At 36.0% G+C, this 22,348-nt stretch overlaps 1 protein-coding gene across 1 annotated transcript in view; it reads right to left on the bottom strand.

Moving 5' to 3' along the window:
- Positions 1 to 22,348, bottom strand: part of LOC129904254 (DNA-directed RNA polymerase III subunit 1-like) — a 45,077-nt gene that overhangs the window by 8,560 nt on the left and 14,169 nt on the right. The window contains exons 7-19 of the mRNA XM_055979796.1: positions 20,757 to 20,853; positions 17,389 to 17,607; positions 17,161 to 17,309; positions 16,939 to 17,080; positions 16,682 to 16,822; positions 15,148 to 15,336; positions 13,471 to 13,666; positions 7,794 to 7,887; positions 7,036 to 7,270; positions 5,388 to 5,579; positions 2,191 to 2,289; positions 1,648 to 1,851; positions 1,271 to 1,549 (exon numbers count right to left, since the gene is read on the bottom strand). Of these exons, the coding sequence (XP_055835771.1) occupies positions 1,271 to 1,549; positions 1,648 to 1,851; positions 2,191 to 2,289; positions 5,388 to 5,579; positions 7,036 to 7,270; positions 7,794 to 7,887; positions 13,471 to 13,666; positions 15,148 to 15,336; positions 16,682 to 16,822; positions 16,939 to 17,080; positions 17,161 to 17,309; positions 17,389 to 17,607; positions 20,757 to 20,853 (2,236 nt within the window). The remainder of the gene's footprint in view (positions 1 to 1,270; positions 1,550 to 1,647; positions 1,852 to 2,190; positions 2,290 to 5,387; positions 5,580 to 7,035; positions 7,271 to 7,793; positions 7,888 to 13,470; positions 13,667 to 15,147; positions 15,337 to 16,681; positions 16,823 to 16,938; positions 17,081 to 17,160; positions 17,310 to 17,388; positions 17,608 to 20,756; positions 20,854 to 22,348) is intronic.

Raw genomic sequence — 22,348 nt, 5'->3', positions numbered from 1 at the left:
TAAGTTACTTTCTTTGTCTCATTTGGTGCTATGCACAATTCTTCTCGATAATCAAAATTGTCTCTCCTTTACAATGTCTGTATTTTAATGTGTAGAACTTTCATATTCCATTGCACATACTACATTTTTCATCATTCATGAGCACATAAAACTTCTAAAAAAAATGATTTTGAAACTATAGTTTAAGGGGTCATTTAGTAGGGTGTATAAGAATAATGCTAAATAGAGTGTATTAGTTATGCTTGTATTAGTTATGCTTGCATTAACTATGAAGAGATATTCTTATGCATTGTTTGGCTTGGTGTATTAAAAATAACATGTATTGCATAATTTTTTAAATTTTTTTTTACAAAGATACACTCCACAAATATGGTGGAAAAGATGTAAAAATAAATAAATTGAGGGGCAATTGGGTCTTTAACATGCTAATGCATGCATTAAATTTCCTTGCATTACTAATACTTAGAAATCCATGGTATTAGTAATACACACCTTAATACACAATAGAGTGCTTGCATTAGTTATACATAGCATGAAAAAGTGTAACAAACAAGATACTATTAATACACCAAGTTAATGCATGCATTATTTTTGTCAATACACTCTACCAAACGACCCCTAAGAGAATAAATAAGCCTTTTGAATCTTGTGGTCTTACTAAAGCTATGTAGAATGTATTAAAATGTCCTTCAATCTTGTGGTCTTAAACATGTCATGTGCAAAGTTGAAATTAAGAGTTGCCAAAAAAGGAAAGAGGCATTCTCTTTGAAAAGGACTAAAAAGAAAAGTCGGACAAACAAATTGAAACGGAAGGAGATTTTTATCATTCGAGTGGGATGCAAATAAAAATTCACTGCCACATATAGTGTATAGATCGAACTATATGAAGTTTCCACTAAGGAGCAACAAAGATTTAAATCTTGCTTGTCCTTGCTATTTAATTATATTTTTATTTTGTCAACCGGAAAACATCTATGCAGTAATATAGTACCAATAAGAATTTAGCAGTAATAGAAAACATGTCATATTGAACTCCCATCAAAATAATAAGTCACTTCTGAATAACTAATTTGCATGGTCCTCAATGACAACATATTATAACAGAACTTCATATCTTGAAGCATAACCAATAAAAATTGAAGGAAAAGTAAATCAAGTAGCAACTTAATTGTTGTATGCAGTTTTGTCAGTAAACCACTTAATAGTTGGAGCAAGCAATTAACCAGAAAATCCTCTGCACAAGCAAAAAGGAACTTCTGAAGTTATTTACCTGTAGTTGCTTCTTAGTAATACCAGATATGTTTAACGCAATGTTTTCAAGATATCCATGGCCATCCCCTGCATGCTTCTCTTCACCCAATAATAGGGATTCCCGTAAATTTTTCAAGGTTTCAGCTAAATTTTTAATCAAAAAATCAGACAGCGAAGCACGGAATGCCTCTGAGCACCCCCCTTCAGGACTCATATCATGATATGAGAGCCTTTCATTGACTATTTCGCAGATTTCTGAGTAAGACAAACTCTTCGCACCTCCAGGAGGACATGTTGCCTATAAATAGAAAATAATTATCAAAATTTTCTAACCTTCATCACAAGACTGTTGAAATTTGATTTTTTATTAGGTTTTATTAAAATTGAAGTTCATACCTTAATCTTCATAAATAATCTGCTAAAATTTAGAGGACGTCCTTTTTTCTCTTCCATCTGAGAAGGATCCATGCCATCATCGCCATAAATGAACTGAACTATACATGCGCTAGCATTTCGTACAGTGCTGTCATAATAAACAGCAAGGTCCTCTAAAGCTTTCATAAGACGACGAGACATGTATCCAGTGTCGGCAGTTTTAACCTGTAGCGATCAAAATGGATGAACATCCAACACCGACAAAACTTTAGCCTTATACTTCAAAGAAAGACATCAACAAGAATCTATAGAATCCTATGTTACATGCACTTTCATATTTGATACGGGTGTGTTAAGTATACGATACGGGACGGGTATAAGCAGTTTGTCTGTCAATTTTTGGTGTACCTCAAAGAACCTACACGAAGTACCCCACACTCATATCCTACTGGTTAGATAGAAGTAGTCAAGCAGACAAATGAAGAATTCAGGTACACATATATTATGTCCGAACGAGAAATAAATAATACCAACAACAAATAAGCCGAAAGAGGAGATCCGTACCGCCGTATCAACAAGGCCTTCTCTTCCTCCCATTGTGTGAAAAAAGAACTCAGTTGCTGACAAACCGTCAAAAAAGGAATGAGCTACAAATCCTTTAGCCTGGGATCACAAACAGAACTGTACTCAGCACTCCATAAGGGTAAATACATGCATTTTCTAAAATTGAGCACATAAGTCACTGCAATAATTACTCTAAGCATCTCTTCTTTAAGGAAATAACTGCAATTGATGAATCTGAATGAACCATTTTAGAAGGTAAAACCAACTTACACAAAACAGAATCAAACTAAGATTTTAGTTTTGGTTGGGGTGTAAGAGGTTGGAAGAGTAGACATAATGTTATTTAATCCCACAAAATTTGACGGAAATAAAGAAATGGAACTTTTAGTCTTTTGAAACCTAACAAACAATTTGGAGTAATCTACTAAAATGTTTTAAGGGCTAGAAATTAAAGTTTAGAATATTTAAAGTGCTCCAAAAGTATGTACATCAGTAGCCAGATTCCCACAAATTGAAGTTGTATCCCCCATCCCATTCTTGTAGGGCATCTATAAGACATTATTACTGATTCAATATCATTTAACTATCCTCGTTTACAACAAAATGAAAATCCTAACTTATAGCTTTTGGCTTATTTTTGTTATAATTTGGCTTAAAACAAGTGCTTTAAGGGCTTCTTATGAAACTGTACAGGTGACAAAAAGTTTTTTCAACAAAAATGATCGCATTATATGCAATGTATATGTAACGTACCGATATTGTGTGTGTGTATATATATATATGATGTATAACTTTGTATCAGAGATGTATATACATCCATATACGTTGTTCATACAATATTTACATACACATATGTGGGGTGGTGATGTTCGGACAAAAATGCATATATTTGGTCATTATTTTCCTCACTTTTAGTACTTTTAATCGTCTTTTGAGTATTGATTACATTACTTTGTGCTTAATATTATATTTTGCTGTGTAGGAATTAAGTGATATGAAGATGAAGATATTTGGAACAAACAACAACAACAACAACATACCCATTGAAATCCCACAAGTGGGGTCTGGGGACCAAAGTTGAATAAAAAATGAGAAGAAAAGAAAGGAAAAAAGGAAGAACACCACGGGCAGATCTTTCTTCCTCTCGCAATAAAATTCCATCAATCTCCTTAGCAAAAATAAAGCCTTTGTTGTAGATCTACCAAGCATAAATCCAAATTGGTTCTTTGTCACTCTTGTAGAGTCCCTAAGTATATACGCTCTATCACTCGCTCCTAGAGTTTCATTGAGTATTTATCAAAGGCTCCATTTAAGACGCCCTTCACCTAGATTAAGTTGAGCTTTAGTGTAGACAAGGACCTAAGGTGTGTGCCTCATTGCCCATGAGTTTTATCTGAGCCGAGCGGTACTAAATAACAAATATAATTGGCAAATAAGTGTACTAATTGTTGAGGGAAACATTATGAATGAATTTATTATTTTTTCTTGAATTGCATATATATTTTTATTGTTTCCTTCATTGCACTTCCTTTACTAAGGCTCACACTTCAACTCTGCTTTGAGCTTAAAGCACCAATAGACCTCGAGCGCATTTTAGAGCTTTCACTTTTGGCAAACATTGATTACATTGTATGAATCATAAGTTCACTACCACGACAGTTTGCACAACTTCTAGTGTCTCCTTTGGTTTTATAAATTGAAACAATGGTAACTCTTACTCCACTCACCCATCATCCTATCACTTCTCAATATAGCATTATATTAGCTTGGTAAGTCATCCCACTCCAACCTGACCAAGACGCTTCCAACCCTCTATGGTGATACCATCTGGACCTCAAGCTTTTCTTATCCTCATATTTTTCATGGCATCCCTTACCTGTTGCATCTCTTGTAATAATTGCCTGGACCATCTAGAGCTTTGTGATGTGGTCGACACAACCCTAAAAGAACCTTCCTACTCACTGCCTTGCATAACAAAGTATTTTCCCTTCTCTAGTTACCACTACAAAGAAAAAAAAGTATTTTCCCTTCTCTCAGCCCACTCATACCAAGCTTCTGTGTCATTAATGTTCTATGTAATGTCATATAATCTATTCCAACCAAAGAAGTAGATTCTTCTCTCCATTATATCTCACTTTTTAACCAATCACTTAATTAAATGATTGAATAAAAATAAGGAAAGATCAAATCTGAAAAGGAATGTCTTGCAGGAAAACTACAAAGAAGTTGGAAGTCTTGGTCCGACAACAATAAATAGGTGTCTTACATTCATAAATCAATCAAAACCATCAAAGTATCTGCTGCTTCTCTCTATTTTTAACATCATTAATACTTAACCTAAGTAAGCCAACCATTTCTCAAGTTGTCCCCTTCCTTCCCAAAAAAAACTGGAACCAAACGTGTGCACCGCAATACCACTCAAACCTACACGCAGTGGCTTATCAAAAGACATAATCTGGAATCTCATTGTAGAAACAGCTGTAACATGGAGATCCCATCTACTCCAATTGCAGAACACTATAAATGTGCCTAGTTCCTAGGATGTCTCCGCCTCCAAGGAAATGATGTTCTCCCCACAACAGATGGCAACCATCACAGAAGATGTTCCTATGTCAAATTTCAGAATCAACATTATGCGTTCAAAAGCATCACATTTATCCACTTTTACAGGTTACCAGTTCATTCCGTTTTTCTTCAGACAATTCAAAGTTACTACAATATACAAGAAGCATGCAGGAATGAATGAATAGATAGACCAATAGTCAATGAGTGGGCAGTTGTGAAATTGCACTGGTGGAATAGACAGACAAATGGTCACTACCACTATCATTCAGGCAATCATTTAATAGTACAAATACAACCATCAATGAGAATGAGAAACACCTGTAACGTGCGGTGGAATAACTATAGATGAAGGTGCATTACTGAAGATTTAGATACGGAACCATCATAACTGTATGGCAACAATTCATTGATGCAGCTAAATTAATTTAATTGAGAAGATTAATACAAAGAAGAAAGTAAAGAAGGTTTACACAGTTAGGGCAGGAAAAGGAGGATGCTCTCGGAGACCCCACCTACTACTAATACAGGTTGGGTAGGTGTATAAGGAAAGACCTTGAGCTCTTGTCAAAGAGCGAATGACTAACAATCCAGTGCATAACAAAAAAAACTAAAATGTAGCATTATGTACTCACAGCTGGAAACTTTGATTTGAAGGGAAAATGCGGAAGACTTCGATCTATGAATCCATCAGGAGCACGACGTCCGCCAACAGACTGCTGACCAACACATGCAATCATCTGGCTTATGTTAATTGGGGATCCTTTTGAACCACACTGTGACATGATTAGAGGACTATTCCTCCAGTCTAGTGCTTTCATACAAATCTGTCAAAAAATTGATATTCAGGCAAATTTGTTCCACCTTCCCGAATCAAAATGTGATTTGAAAATAAATTCTTAAACATCACAAAACCTATACTTCTGGGAGAAAGGTTCAAGAGCAAAGAAAGAGACTTCGAAGAAGCATGTCTTCTAACTCTCAGAATTAGATGCCAAATGACCACGCAGTTTATTTTTTCCAAAGATTGGTGGGACCATAAAACAACAACTTGCTTTAGAGAAGATTCTCATTACAAGTTGTCACTGTCACTGGCTGGGCTCTCTTTTCTCCAGGTGAAGGAGAAGAATATAATGTAAGAATACACATATAATTGGCCAATTTAAAGATATCTTAAAATGGTTTACGCTATTTGGCAAGGGTTTGTTCCAATGGCCCCCAACCCCAAATTCAAATAAGCACAAAGCAGATATTTTCTAAAATGAGTTTGAATGCACCAAACTCTCCATCATATTCTATAAATCGAGGTTTCATGGCTTCAATATTCCTCAGATTGAGCAGAAGAAACTTGAACAAAAAAATGACAACTTGGATAGGGAATTTCCTTTTACTTATCGAGAGGGGACTTGGCAATGTCAGGGAGATCAGGATTTAACTAGAAGATTTAGACTGGTTATGAGAACAATTAAAGAGAATTCAGGCAATGCACAATGAAGATGGAAAATGAAAAGAAAGGGCTACTAAGACTATAATCAACAGTTGAAAACAATCTGTAATTGAACTTTAGAAGCTGGAAAAGGGCTATTCTTCCATAACTGGCCATCAAAGATTATAGAGGGAAGCGTACTACAAGTGCAAATAATACAAAGTTAAGGGAAAATGAGTATCTGAACCTGAATAGCATAAGATGTTAGGGAAAGATGGAAGTCCCTTGGTAGCCAGACGAGGTTAAGAATCTAATGCAGTGAATCGACAACAATCTGAAAGAAGGCTGTGGCAAAGAGGTGCAAATAAACAAGGGAAACATAAGCTCTTAGGACAGTAGATTTATAAGAGGCTTCTCTTGAGAATTATGTTTAAACTGGGCCCCTGGGTTGACGGTTTTGGTGCATACAGGTTTCCTTACACTTTACAACTCTTACGTCATCAGGTATGGTTTATGCAAATTGGCTTCTGGTGTTCCATTCGAGTTGCTATTACATGATCAGCAATTCCGTCAACAGCCAAGAGTGTCTCTTTTCCTTCTATGATTACTGTTCTAAGTTCACAAGTTTAGCACTTAGCCTTGAAGTGTTAAATTTTTGAAGATTGTGGCTAAGCTCACATTATCCATGTTTTCCTTCCTTATATCTGTCAGGGGAGCTAGGAAGAGATCGGAGATAGGAAGGTTCTACTAGCACAAAAGAGTTTACAAGCAATAAACCTGTCTTGGATAGATACAAGCCCTACAGGTGAAGATTTTTAGAGAAACTAGCAGTAAATGAAAAGATACATAGTTCTTACTTTTCCTATGTCGTCACGAACTTTATTCAACGACATAGTCACTTCAGCCTCCAGAGTCTGCGCAGCATCACAGCCGGGTTGCACAGCAAGCTTTCCTTCATTAAATTGTTTAATATAATCTTCACATTTCTTGTAATTTCGATGAATCTCTCCTTGTTTTTGCTTAACTAAGTTTTCCCCAGGTGTGACATCATCAATCCCTATGGAAAATCCATGATTTCCAATCCACCGAGCACTAGCAAGATATGAAAAGTGAAAAGTCAGTGTTTTTGAAAAAATGAAATGCGCAACAAAACGACAAGGTCCATGGTGCTTGAAGCGAAAAGAGAGAACTGAAAGTGTGTGCTTCTTTGAAGTGAGCATACAATCTGAAAATTCAAAAATACCAATTGCATATGAACTTAGTGCTAGAATAGTCAATTTGCAATCAGAATAACTATGGCATCCAATATCAGAGGAAAAGATTTTAGAAAGCTTAAATAGTCAAAAATCACTTAAGGGGACAAAATTTTCCTTCGCCTACTGTAACCAAATGGCAACAAGAAAAAAAAAATCAATTCCAAGCAGAACCATCTCCAAGTAATAAGGACATAAAGTGTGTGGCATTAATACCGAGTCCATGAAAAATTGAAAGCCACTAATCATTTATTTCATCCAAAAGTCTTAAGGAAGTATACTCCTTTAATGAGCTTAAAAAAGAACCTTCAGTTGACAACAAATGCAGAAGTAAATGGCTGATCTGAATCTAACTAACGCACCTCAACTTTGCAAGCCGATTCATGCATGTTGCAGCAGCATGGGACTTGTAGTCTCTCAACAGAACAGAGTAGAGACCATCCTTATTTCCATTTCCTGTTGTCATCTCTCACAAATAACAAGTACTGTTATCTCATTGTTTCTTACGGTCTTAAAATCCAAAAAGAACAGACCATAAGTCAAAAGGACCAATACACATGAGAACTTCCAATATAATCAATCAAAGAGCCCAAGAAAAGATTAAGGATGTGCTGTGCTACCTGTAACATTAGTACATAAGGTGTCCTTTTACATTCTTCTCATATCAAAACAAAATATGGAGAAGGGTCTAAGATACCCTTGAACTATTGAAATGGTACAAAAGTATCCTCCATCCACCTATTAGCTCTCAAATACCCCCGACGTTTACCTTTAGGTCCCATATTACCCTTATATTACACTTAGTTTTAACGGTCCCCCATTTAAACACAATTGATAAATTCATTAATGACATGGCAATTATCTATTGGTCACCTTATAATTAACCTAAATTAATTTAGAAACCCACCCATTCCCAAATCAGACGCGCCCCAATTTCATTTAAACCATCCGCCCAAAACAAAACCTTTCCTTCCCGACATTTGACTTCATCTTCAAACCCTTCCATTTCAACATTTCAGCCACAATCTCAGAAAACACTACCTTACACTCATCCGTTATGCTAATTTAATGGCACCAAAGGCTGATGCTCAGATGGAACTACAACCGCAGTCTCTACCGGAGCAACATCCGTGGAGGCATTAGACTGAAAAATAAACAACGACAGACAATAAACGCACAAGATACCTATGTTAGTTTAACAATGTTTAATAACGAAACAATTTTGCCAACGCAATTTGCTGTCTGTAGCTAAAGAATATGATTTGTTACTAATAAATCTTGGACTAAGGAGCACTTGGTGATTGCTGCACAAAATAGAATTTACTATATGCATGTACTGGGACAATAAAACTGCAATTTACCGTAATTTATACAGTGCATTATATTTATTATCTGTAGCTACAAAACATAACTTCTCACTAGTAGGTTTTGCATCTTAAGGAGCAATTGATTCAGCAACCAAAAATAAAATGTACCATCCATGTATTGAGATATCAGAATTGCAAGTTACTGTAATTTAATGTTGCTAGAATAGGAATAGGAACAAGAATAATATATACAATCCTACTTAGAAAAGGAATAGGAATAGAAATAGTATATAGAATCCTACTTAGAAAAGGATTGTATTGTAGTGTCCTAGATGGAAAAGGAGTCTAATCTAGTGTCTATAAATAGGGTCTCAATGTAATAATGTAAATACACAATTCAAGAATATTTTTCTCCTATATTTCGCACAAATATACTATCCATGTTTGAGTTTCATACATAAACTATCACTTCTTAGTTTAAGAAACACACCTCTCTCTTTTATTCCACTCTCACCATGGTGTGTGGTGTACACTCTCTTTCATTTTAAAAAACTTGCCACATCACACTCCACATAGACAAAATATTCCACCTAGACAAAGATTAATAAATTCTTAGAATTAGTTAAAATTAAATATCAAAATATTACTATCCCACCCTCAAAGAAAATATAAAATATTTGTATTACCCCACTCCACTTTTTCTCACCATACTCCCCCCCCCCTCCCAAATTTTTTTGTTTTATTTTTATTTTCTAAATTTCTTTTATAAAAGTTTTTAAAAAATTTCTTATTTCATCTTCCCCCTCCCCCTTCAAATGATAATTTAGATATTATTTTTATATATTTTTTTAAAAAAAATTCTACTCTGCCACACCTAATCCTTCGCTTCTAATTTTTTTCTCGTTTTGTGTTAGATACACACATATGAGTGAGAAAAATAACTTTTTTAAAAAATAATTTCGTTTTTTTAAAAAAATAATTTCTTTTTTTGGGGATGGAAATACTTTAGTTTTAACTTTTACCTAATATTAATAGTTATTTAATTTTTATCAATATAGAATATTTTAGCCATGTGGGAAAAAAAATTGAAAAAATAGAGAGTGTATTACACACACCACTGAGGTATGTTTCTCAAACTGAGAAGTGATAGTTTAGGTATAAAACTCAAAAAAATGGATAGTTTAGGCGTGTTTTTGACACTTTTCTCTTAAAAATAAGGGTAATATGGGACCTAAAGGTAAACGTTGGGGGTATTTGAGAGCTAATAGGTGGACGGAGGGTAGTTTTGTACCATTTTCAATAGTTCAAGGGTATTTTAGGCCCTTTTCCAAACAAAATAAAGAAGTCAATTCAACATAATCAGATATGAGATGTTGAAAGTTGAAACAACATAAGAAAGACATTTCACGTGCTTACCAGTAATATATGAATGATCTCCTTTTTTATAAGGTAAATTATTTTATTAATGTTTGGGAACCCTCGTTTACAAGACGTATAACAAAAAATAGAGAAACCTACACCAACATATGATTCTCTACGAAAGTCGCCCACTCATATGTACAAAAAAGAACCTCATGGGTGCACCAAAAAGGAACTATAGACAAGAGGCTATTCCTTGCATGTACAAAAATCATTCTTAACCCCTTCAAATGTTCTCCTATACCTCCCTCTCCACACAACCCACATAAGACCTAATGAGGCTACATCCCATGACTTGGGTCTTTCTCTTTTCCCTTTGAATGACCTCTTTCTCCTGGGATGCAAAAGATTTTAAGAGAACAACAAGATGCATGAAAAAGGATGGTAGGTTTGGCCAAGATTGAAGACTAGATAAATGCGGGAGTATACAAATTGCTAATTCGCCATTATGAATGGTCGTTTGCTGTGATCAAACAAAAGGTGTTAAATCCAAAATGCCAAATTCACTTTTTTTAAAGATAAAAAGGCCCTAACCTCCAAGTACTATAATCTTACATTGAGGAGTACTAAAGAAGATCGAGCAAGCATGTTCTAGGCAAATAATATGGTGAAAGCAATAAGGAGTTTATAACAAAGAGACAATCCCCGTATATAAAGATCTTATCCAGTCTAGCCATACACAGGGAGTTTGAATATTTCTTCAAGTACTTTTGCAATCCAATGAAAGCTCTATCAATTAATCAAACTAAAATCACATCTTCAAATTATATCGGGATTACATCCCATAAGATTAGGTCCTAAGAAACCATTCTGATGATGAAATGTTAAAGGGAAAAAGGCAACTAATTTTACCATTTATTGCCCCTATCCCTGATATGGTTTCTCATTCTTCACCATCTCCTGTCCACTCCCCCCAAACCCTCCAACACCTTGTCCAATCACCTTTGCATCAGCATCATTTTGGTTATCTCCCTTCCACCCCACGTCCATGATGAGAAGACTTGTCCCTCTTGTGCCTTGCTCCCTCATGACAAAAGAAACCCCCTACTCCGGATTATTTTCATATTTTATCCTTCTTTGACTATTTCCTTAATCTTACTAGTGCTATTTTTCCTCCCAAAGCAGTTGTAGTTACTTTTTTCCTACTTGCCTGATCTTTTCTTACCCTTCATAGATTTTCTTCAAAATCGGTTCTTCCTTATATTCTTTATTTTTGGATAAGTAAATAATATTTCATTAATATAATATCAAGATGGTGTAAAAGTAAAGTGCGTAAGTAGCTCAACAATCATATAGAACTACCTAAATTCATCTATACATAAGTAACGAAGACTTATTATACTTCTTACATCCTCATGCTATTTCAAACAACCTTATTTTATTGTTCCGGAATATACATAGCGGTATGGTTCTTTCAGCCATCATTCTTCGTAGCCAATTTTCTACAAATATTAAGCATTGAAAATTTCTTAGCTGAACAGTGAACCTGCAACACATTAGAAGGCGAACTGTTTCTTGATTCTTTTTATACTCCTTATGTAAACAACTTTCTTATTTTTTTCTAGTTATTCCTTATGCAGAACAAAGGAAAATGGTGCCTAGGTGTTTCACGCTTTCTTCCAATCTCCAAGTACAATTTTTTTTAATTTTAAAGTCTTCATCCCTTTCCCCATCATCTTCATGTCTACCTTTCAATCCCTACCCCTACTGGCCATTCATAAAGCTTATTTAGGAACTCCTTCACCTCCTCCTATTCATAATACCAGAGAGCCCTCTAGTAGTAATCTCCCAAAACGATTCCCCCCTAGCCCTCCATGAAAATTTTCCAATATAATTTCCATGCTAACCACCTACACGAGCGCCTCTTTCAGGGCTTTTTTTCCCACTACGAGTCCTGTCAAAAAGGTACTCTTTCACCATTATTAATGGTATATCATATTTGCTCCGAGAACCAATTTCTTCCCTACACAATCCCTTTTGACACACCCACTCCATACAATTCCGTTGCCTCTCCAATAAACCATTTGCTCCTCTATAGATAATGATTATCACCCTTCTTCGTTCTTCTCCTCCTGGGTGAATATCTATAACTGCTTCCCTAACAATGTAACATTGAATATAGATATTCTTCATATCTCTAAAACCCCTTCCTTGTAGAAAAAGTTAATATTTACAAGATACTAGAGGAAAATTATTTTCCCTCCTTTTTTTCAGAAAAAGACTCACATTATCTTTTATTAAAAGAAGTACCAAGAAGGTACAGAAAGGTACATCAAAGACCAACAACATCTATAGGAACATCCTGTTACATATTTCCTGGAGTTCCCAGAAATTCCAACCTTGTTTTGTTATGAAGAAATAAATTTTTTGAAACCTTGAGGCCATTCATTACATGTACGATGATGATAAACTTAAAATGTAGGAATCCGGAAAGATACAATTGGAGTTTTTGAGGGTAATCCTGATGGTTTCTTAAGTCATCTTTGGGATCCCTATAAATTTAGGTTAGAGCAATTTTTATCCCGTATGGTGAACTTAATGATGACCGACCCATAGGATACATGTGATGGAAAATGACTGGTAAAGAAAACTTACCTAAAATTTGTTTTTAAATGTAAGTAGGAGCTGAAGTTTAGCCCAAGGCATTAGCAATTTAATATGTTGTAAAACAATTCACATGTCCCCGAAAAAAGATTCATAAAAATAGAATTATCTATAATCTAATCACCCATATAATTTTAAATCTTGGGACAATGTCTAAGGTACTACCATTCTACCAAGCGACCTATGAGCATTTGATTGGATCAAGAAGATGAAGTGATTTGCAGGCGAAGGCACCAAAAGATCCAATTTCACGAGCAAATATATTGAAATATCATAAATTAGAGATAAGTACAGAGTGGGTTAGGGGAGTTTCCCCACCATGGTCACGCCCACTCCATTGTGGTACTACTATACTAAAATTTTCAACCCAGCTTGTTTCACTTTGTCCACATTTTTCTCCCCAAAAGAAGATTTTTTACTAACTTTTGTCATATTACTATTTTTTTTTCATCTCTTTCCTCACTGCATCGCAAAGTTTCTCCAACATACTTCACCCCAGATGCAATGGAACGAAAAAGAACTTGAAATTGTGCTGTGTATTTCCCATGAAGGCATTTGTTTGAACATTTAAATGAATACTAAGTTCAAACCAATAAAGTTTCTTCCCACGCATGAAATTCCACATGTACCATCAACAGAACCAAATTATTTAGTAAATAAGAAAAAAATCTTGTCAATTTCAACCAGGGGGGCACTAAGGTAAACTGACCTAGTGTAGCCTTCCCGAGCTGCCCGCTGATCAGTTCGCTATTACGGAAATAAACAAATCCATCACTTGGGCACATTGTCTCCCCTTTCCCACTGTAACTCTTTTCTGTGACTGTTAGATTTACATAGACTCTCATCTTTGAATACGGACGCAGTAGCATATGGAAGAGTTGTTTCCCAGTCCAAAGCTCAACCGGCTGTAAAAGGCCACCTCAGTCAATTGAAGATCCAAAGAAAAGACAAGCAGTAAATTCTACTGGCTTCAGCATTTCAAAAAAAGATGGAAACAGAACTCAATAAATACCAACAACAACATACATTTAATCCCATAAATGGGGTTTGGGGAGGGTGGGATGTACGCAGGCCTTACCCCTACCTTGGGTGAAGTAGAGGTTGTTTCCAATAACACCCTCGGCTCAAGAAAAGTGTTTTCAAACAGGCTTGAAAAATACAAGAGTAAAAAGTTAAGATGAAAAAGAACTCAATAAATACCACCAACTAATAAAAAAAGAAGGGAGTGTGCAATGATTTTAGTTGGTGTTAATATCCATATTCCAGTTCAAATCAAATATCTAGGAAGAAAGATTACAGGCCAAAAGGCTTCTAAGATAAAAAATTCAATCAAATGATACTTTTTCAATTTTAGCAGTATTAACACAAAAAAGGGTCAAATGACACTAATAAGAAGGGAGTGTGCAATGATTTTAGTTAGTGTTAATATCCATATTCCAGTTCAAATCAAATATCTAGGAAGAAAGATGACAGGCCAAAAGGCTTCTAAGATCAAAAATTCAATCAAATGATACTTTTTCAATTTTAGCAGTATTAACACAATAACGGGTCAAATGACACTAATAGTTTCCTTTATTAGGGAACAACCCTCTTCACTTACTCTATGTTGCCTAAGAATAAAATAAACAAAAGGATATAAAGAAAATAAGGAAAGAAATTGTTGAAGCAACTTAACTTCCCTCATCCTTTCCGTAGGCACCTCCCTCCAGAACAACATCCCCGATAACCCCTGTTCCCTTTTCTTCCTCTCAATTACACACTTATCTACGACTTGGCCTAACATTATCTATGTGAGAGAGAGAGCATTAGGGGGAAAGAAAGTATGGTCATATGTGGACTATTTCACCAACAAATTCCGCCACCGACATGCCCTCATGAGACACAGGACCATAAATAACTAATTCCAGAGTATTCCGTTTTTAACAAAGGCCTCATCTTTACTAACAGATGGAAAGAGGTGCCAACACATACTTGCAAAAGATAAAAAGTGGATATCAGCTTATGGTGTGGGTACAAAAGCTCCATAACCAGCAAATCCCTAAAAGGTTGTTGCCATAATGTAAAAATGCAGGTTCACATATGCTTAACATTTGTGAAATGCACTTTCCCAGAAAGTGATTTATTCTTGATAACCACTGTAGTTCAAATGTTGAATCTGTGCAATTGCTACTTTTGGATTTTTCAAAGTCCTGCCTGAACACTTCACCGGCTTGTAAAGCCTTATGTCTGCCTGACCAATCATCAAGATAGTTAAAGACATGAAAGGAGCACATAGAGGAATAGAAAGAGGATCATAGAAAAGAGAATTATTCGAAAACGAGAACGTCATCAATCAGGCAACAAACGGAAGTAAACGTTCACACACTCTTTCGAGGCTTAACCAAACCTTAATAAATGCTGGAGTTGGTAAATCTGTAGGATCCATTGCGTCGCCCATATATGAGCAAATAAGTGAAAAGGAAGCACGATTATAGAATGTGTCCTTCCTCGTAATGAGAAAGGAAGACGTCAGAAAATCCTGGGTCGAAGCAACCAAAATTTCTCCACTCTTCGGAGTGCATAAATTGTTTTGAACCTGCATTTTCATCACAAACACATAAAGGAGAAAACTAACATGGAAACAAATAAAGACAAGTTCGATATTTCTTCACAGCCTATTTTGGTCACAGTTAAGAGGACAGACTGACACAATTTCTGCCACATTTTTGCAACAAGATATCATTAAAAAGATGGGAGTTTGGAAGATCTGCTTTTCAGGTTTCCTGTTGTAACTTTCAGAAACTTCCAAACCAAAATGTAATATTAGTAAAGCATAGATGAGGAAACCTTGACCTCGCTTGGAAAGCCTTAAGCAAAAATCTCAAATAAGGGAACAGAAGAGAAGATGCACTGGAATAATTAAGAAGCAACCCAAATCCCTCCCCTCAATCTTGTAACATATGCCTCTATAGATTCTATTAAATAACTACAGCTAATAAGCAGGTAGGGATTTCGTCATGATTTTAAGAAGACGCCATTCTGATATGCCAATGGACCTTTCAGACAGACAAACACTATTGACAATGGAAGCAGCAATCTATATTTTATTTCTGACAGGAAAGGAGAGTATTAATCGCAAAGAGATCAAGTAGAAAGGGGAAAAAGAAAAGTTTCCTCGCTTTGGAAAAGGGAAAAGGCAAAGCAAACTACATCACATCCATCTTTCAAATAGATGACCTTAAGCAGTAGACTCTACGCTGCATAAATGCAACAGAAAACACCCAAACCGGCATACCCCTCGAATATATTAAGCCATCCCATATTGAATCTGTAATTTTGGCTCTTCCCAGAGTCTATACTACTCTAGTCCAATTTATGTGGCAACCTTACCATTTAGGGAGTCAAAGAGGTTGCTAGCTAAACATGCTTCTCTTAAATGTTTTGAATTATTACTATTATGACTTATAGTATTTTTAATGTAGTTTTCAAATATGTAACTTTAATTCCAAAAATTAATGAATCTATGTTCGAATTAACGCCGAAAATCAATTACTTTGACAATTGTACTCCTAACTTTGCCACATAAAGTGAAATGGAGGGAGTACTTTATAAAGTATATAAAAAATAATAAAATTGAAGACTATACCAAGCAAATTGTTTCTTTTAAATTTGATAAAAGTGAAAATATTACACAAAATAGATTTTGTATTGATTGGATAGTATTGACCATAGTTCTGTAGTAGTCCACCCCAAAGGTTGACAGTTTCCCCAACACATCAAATGTTTACCTCACAATGAACTAGGATGCGGACTTTCTCAACTGGACTTCTCTTTCACACATTACTATAATTTCAAACACTTGTATAGCTAACTCAAAACACTACCATTTTACTTGTTATTCACATATGTCAAGTAAAGATGAGCGGAAAGAGTAAACTTACCCCCATTAACATAAGAGCCTCTGTCCTCGCCTCCTCTGTTTGTGGCACATGCATATTCATCTCATCACCATCAAAATCAGCATTATAAGGGTTACATACAGATTCATTAAATCTCAATGTGCGCCATGGCATTATCCTCGCCTGCCAGAAAAAATGAAAAATTATAATTTGAAGACCGAATGATCCAAAGGCTCCACTACATGGACATGAGTCAGCAAAATATTCATTCACGCATTTTTTATCAAAATAATAGTCACCCGATGAGACATGATTGACATTCTATGCAGACTTGGCTGTCTGTTAAACAGGATTATATCTCCATCTTCTAGATGTCGATCAACAATATAATCAAATTTCAATTCATCAGCATGACGCTTTCTAGAAGAGAACATCAACGATCTGCATTATACAATTAAGATAGACTTTAGAAGATTTAGGCATGTGATTTACAGGAAGGGTTGAAAAAGTACAGGTCTTACATCTCAGTTCCATCAGGATGCCTGATAAACTTCGCACCAGGATACTTATTTGGTCCATTACGAACACATTGCCTCAACTTCTCTATATTGTGCTGAGAGACTCGCTCAGGATATGTTAAAATTTGAGCCATCAGTATTGGAACAGCAACCTGCATATGTATTTGTGATTCTCCCTTCATAGTGAAATTTAATGATTGATATCGATCAAACACTAGTTCCGTGTCAGACCTCTGTAATTTTCAAATTTGGATCAGGAGATATAACAGTTCGGCCAGTATATTCCACACGCTTTCCTGAGAGATTTCCACGGAATCGTCCCTGCTTTCCTTTAAGACGTTGAGTGAAACCACTCAACGGTTTAGAAGATTGCATATTATGTAGTGGCACTCCACGAACATCACTGTTTATATATTGTGCGACTTCCATTTGCAGACTAGTCCAAAGATTCTATATCAATGTTGTAACATCGAGTAAGATAAAATAGAGGTCTGAAGTAGCATTAATAGACAGAAAATATCTGGTCAACATGCATCAGCAAATTGACAATAATTGATGCACAAGATGTAAATTTCAAATTCCCTGATGTTTGGAGAAACCCTGCCTGTTACACACCTTGAGTGTGGCCTAAATAGACACTTGCTGACATATATCTCTCACAAGAAAAGCTCGCACTAAACATTCAGTAATTATGTCAAACCAATATCAAAAAGTTCAAGATCATTTTCCAGTGCTTCACCAGGGCGCACACAGTTTAGTGGGATTGATATCTAGACTCAAGTGATGGTCGTCGTGTTCAATAAGATTGTGAAGAGAAACAAGCACATATTGCAAAAAGAGATTAATGAATGATGTAGTGCTGAGATTTTGCAGAACTAACAGAACTGCTAGACAAATTGAGTCAAATCGCTATCACAGTAGTTAGATTCAAAATCTACCCTACACTATCCTAGCAATTCAATCTTGAAGAGACAGTAATTTGCAATGGTGTGTCTGCAAATACCAAGATTTAACAGTAGCACAAGCTTTTTTCCATTTCAACAGTTAAAAAACTATTTGATAAATATTTTACCTAACATAGGTTAAAAATTTACTGTAGTAGCTCTCTCCACAGGTATAATATGGATAAATTCTCCAATTCATATTAAGGAGGTAAGGAGATCAATTTGGATGGGAGAATGTAATCCTTTTATTATACATAAAAATGGAAGTATGTATTCCTAGTATTAGTACAAAAGGACTAGAATTTTATCTGCTAAACCAGAGAGTACAAAAGGACTAACCCAAAGGTGCAGAAGCACACAATATATGAAAGAATTCCCATCAGTTGTAATGTGCATGCTATTGCATCATGTATCTTAAAGAACGTGTCTAAATTGGAAATAAAGTTATCAACTGGTTCGTTTCTACCGTGGGCAAAAGCTGATGTCAGAAAATAAAACACCGCAATTACAACCTGATAATGAGTTAGACAGAAATGGCAAGGCAAAAACGAGGTGACCAGAAGCAGAAACAGAAATTTGCAACCCGCAACTAACAACCTCTGCCACTTGGATGTCCAATACAAGAATAAACTTCCCAATTTCTACGCTCTCAAGATTGCATCTTTCTCACTACCTTCCTCTACAACCCCATACCTTGAGATGATCTCCCAGTTACTCCACTATGAGTTACTAAGCAGAGGTCTTCTACTGTTCTGATTGTGGTACACCCCCCGGGGCAGCTTTATGCAGTTCAAACATAAACAATAATGCATGTTCCATTAACTTTTTGAAGAGCGTGAATTGCTTCATCTAGTTTGCTAAAGAAGGAATAATTAAACTATTTAGGTAGCCCTGTAACACACCCCAAAACATGTGGGTCTAATTCTTTTTCTTGGACCTTGACATGATGTGCTGCTAGCATATGACCCCAAGTATTGAGGGTGAAAGAACCGGTACATCCAACCTAAAACCTTAAATCAGGTGAAGTCAACCTAAGACCTATAAAGCCCCATTGGATGCCCTTATTTATCAGATGTGAGGTTCTACATACCTCACACAACTCGGTTTTTGAGGTTCACAAGTGGACTTGAATGTGGACCTACAAATGAGAGACATGAATAATGTTAGAGTGTCAACACTAGGTGAGAGAATGTGTCATTGTCTTCATATGATTTTGGACAATTCTCACCTTAGTAATTAAATTTTGGGGTTGAATCACACCCCAAGCTCCATTTTCTTCCCTTGGTATAAAGGTCAGGCCCATCCCTGTGGATGGGTTTCCAATGTTGGGCCCCACATTATTTTATAAACGGCTCAAATGTCCAATCCTGGGCATGCCAGGGGGAGAGGGTGTTAGAGTGCTACACATTTGTAAGAAAAATCGTTGTTGTCTTCATATATGTGGCATGTACAATCTTCGTTGGATGAATTAGTTTTGGGGGGCTGAACTAGATCTAAGATCAATTTTCTTCACGACCAACAAAGACGGGCTCAGATACCACATTGAAGACCTAAGCATTAACTGAAACCTTCATGCAGAGGGTTAAGTGGCTCATAATCTTCCTCCAGATGTTCTTATACCTAACGCGGCATTTTATACAACTCCAAAACATCAATATGAACTGTGACTAATTGAGATTTCTGTTAACACTCTAAACAATACTAGTTGCAAGAAAAACCAAACACACATAGCCACCCACAATTATAGAAAGGGAGTTACAATTCTCAGTCAACAGAGTCTATAAAAGGGGCCTTCTAGAGATGACAGGAAGAGATAGACGACCTTGGAAAGCTACTTGGAGAAGCATGGCACCTACTAAGGTAAAATGCTTCTCCTGGCTGGTAGTGAGGAAGGCATGTCTCACCCATGAGGCATTACAGAAAAGGAAATTTCATTTAGCTTCCATATGCCCTCTTTGTATGGAAGCCAATGAAACAAACAGCCACCTCTTCCTCCATTGCAAGGTAACTTCCCAAGTCTGGTCCCCATTCATTACCTTGGCTGGGGAAAGCTGGACAATGCCAGAGCACACTGCTGATCTATTGAGCTGCTAGATCAGAAGGGGAGGGAGCAAAAGCTAGAAGAGATGGTGGAAAACTATCCCAGCTTGCATATGGTGGGCCATATGGAAGGAAAGGAATGAGAGAATTTTCAAAGGAAGATCAAACTCCATTCAAAAGATCAAAGGGAAATGCATTTCTACTTTATGTTTTTGGTGTAAAGAGCAATTTATAGTAAATGAAATACCGATAGTGGATTTCCTAGGCTTTTTGTAATTAGAAATCTATGTAAGCACACTTTTGGAGGTGGCCAGCATACCCTTAATGCTGAAGAATACATGTTACCAGTTTTTAAAAAAACTTATATTAGGCTCCTCATCATCACTTTTAAGGAAAATAGACTCCAGATATCAAAATATGCTCAATACTTCTCATCAAGTACACAATTCAACTATAACATAAAAGAAATGTAACACAAATTGACTATGAAGTCGAGGAGAAATACGGTAAAAATTCCATCTAATTAACAACCAAAAAAAGTTACAAAAAGGTAATAACTGAGAACACTGAATATCATTGACTTTCAAAAAGAGCAGAAAGTCAACCAAAAATTACCAGACTCTTAACAGGAGTGCTATCAGACATCTCTTGATGAAGACTGGCATTTGCTTGAATAATGAACTTAAGCCTCTCCGTGATGTCATTCTCGTTGCTGCAACAGGCAACTAAACAACTTCAGGAAGTTATCAGAAGTATTTGAATCTTAATGTGAGAGATAATAGCTCTGCAAATGACAAAGCCAGGCTTCAAGTGGTAATTGAGCATCTATCAGAATATCAATGCATCAATCATGTAAAGCTACAAAAGAAGAAGAGTATTGGAGACAATTGTAATGACCTTGAGGGTGATTTTCAAAAATTTGTACAAAAACGTGTGAACAGTAACACGCGTGAACAGTAACACGCGTGAACAGTAACTTTTTGGGCAGAAAATGCCCCTTTCTTCCCATTTCAATAGTTTTCATCATTTGTTTGAGTTCTTGAACTCCTTGAGGTGATTTGAGAAGAGATTTTCGAGGCAAAGTGTTGGGTAAGTGATTTTTGACCTAAAACCTTCCTTTTTCATTAAGTTTTTGACGATTTTAACTCTTAAATTTTAGTTTCAAACCCCAAAAATCCTTGTTTCTTCCCTAATCCGAATTTAAGGAAAATTGTGATTTTTCAACTCGTTTTGAGCTCTATTTTTATGGGTTTTTCAACCATGAGTTCCTTATTACCAATAGAATGGGATTGTTCAATAAATTTCCAGATTTGACCCTTTTCAAAAATAGTTAATTTTTGGACTATTTTACCCCCGGTTCCAAAACCTATCAATATGGGTGTCATTGAACTCCTTGTGACGTGTATGTTTCATTGTTGATAGTGGGTTGTCATTCCGGGCGCTGAATTCGAGAGTTGCTTGTCCGGTGGAGGTATTCGAGTGCGGTTTCGGCAATTGAGGTAGGTTTGGCTATCTTTCTTTGAGATTGAGATGGGGTAATTAGTCATTCATATGTTATAGACTTTGGGATGGGGTTGTAGTATGAGTTGAGAATGTTATATATATTGTGATGTCCGTGTGGAGGCTTATTTATTAATGTGTTGCCGTGACGGGGTTTATTTGTATTACATAGCCCGTGTGGGGGCCTTATTTGTTATCTTATTTGCTTTGAGAGCATGTGAATTATGATTTGCCTAAGAGAGAGGCTTGAGTATATTATTTGACTTGTGATGCTGCCTGAGAGATTGAGTTGGGGGTTTTAAGCATACTTGAGTATTGAAATATTGTTGAGAAAGGGGTGAATATTTAAATGAAAGTGTGTTCTTCCCGTTACTATTTATTGAGGGTGAATATCATGTGTAGGTTAAGTTTTGAGAACTTTGAACCTTATACCACATGTGAGTTGATTATTACTTCCATGCATAAGTGTTTTGATACATTCATCCTCATTCATCATATCATGAAACATGGGAAGTTGAGAAATATGGAAATTCTTTTTGAGAAAGAAAATGAAACACCTTTAAACCTTTGTATCTTGAGTCCCTGACCGAGGCAGTTTTCCGGCAGGGTAGTGGATGCATTGTGATCCCAACCTTTGTATCTTGAGTCCCTGACCGAGGCAGTTTTTCGGCAGGGTAGTGGATACATTTTGATCCCAACCTTTGTAT

The sequence above is a fragment of the Solanum dulcamara genome, chromosome 9 (genome assembly GCF_947179165.1).
Source record: "Solanum dulcamara chromosome 9, daSolDulc1.2, whole genome shotgun sequence".
Classification (NCBI taxonomy): Eukaryota; Viridiplantae; Streptophyta; class Magnoliopsida; order Solanales; family Solanaceae; genus Solanum; species Solanum dulcamara.
This window is presented reverse-complemented; position numbering and strand designations above follow the sequence as displayed.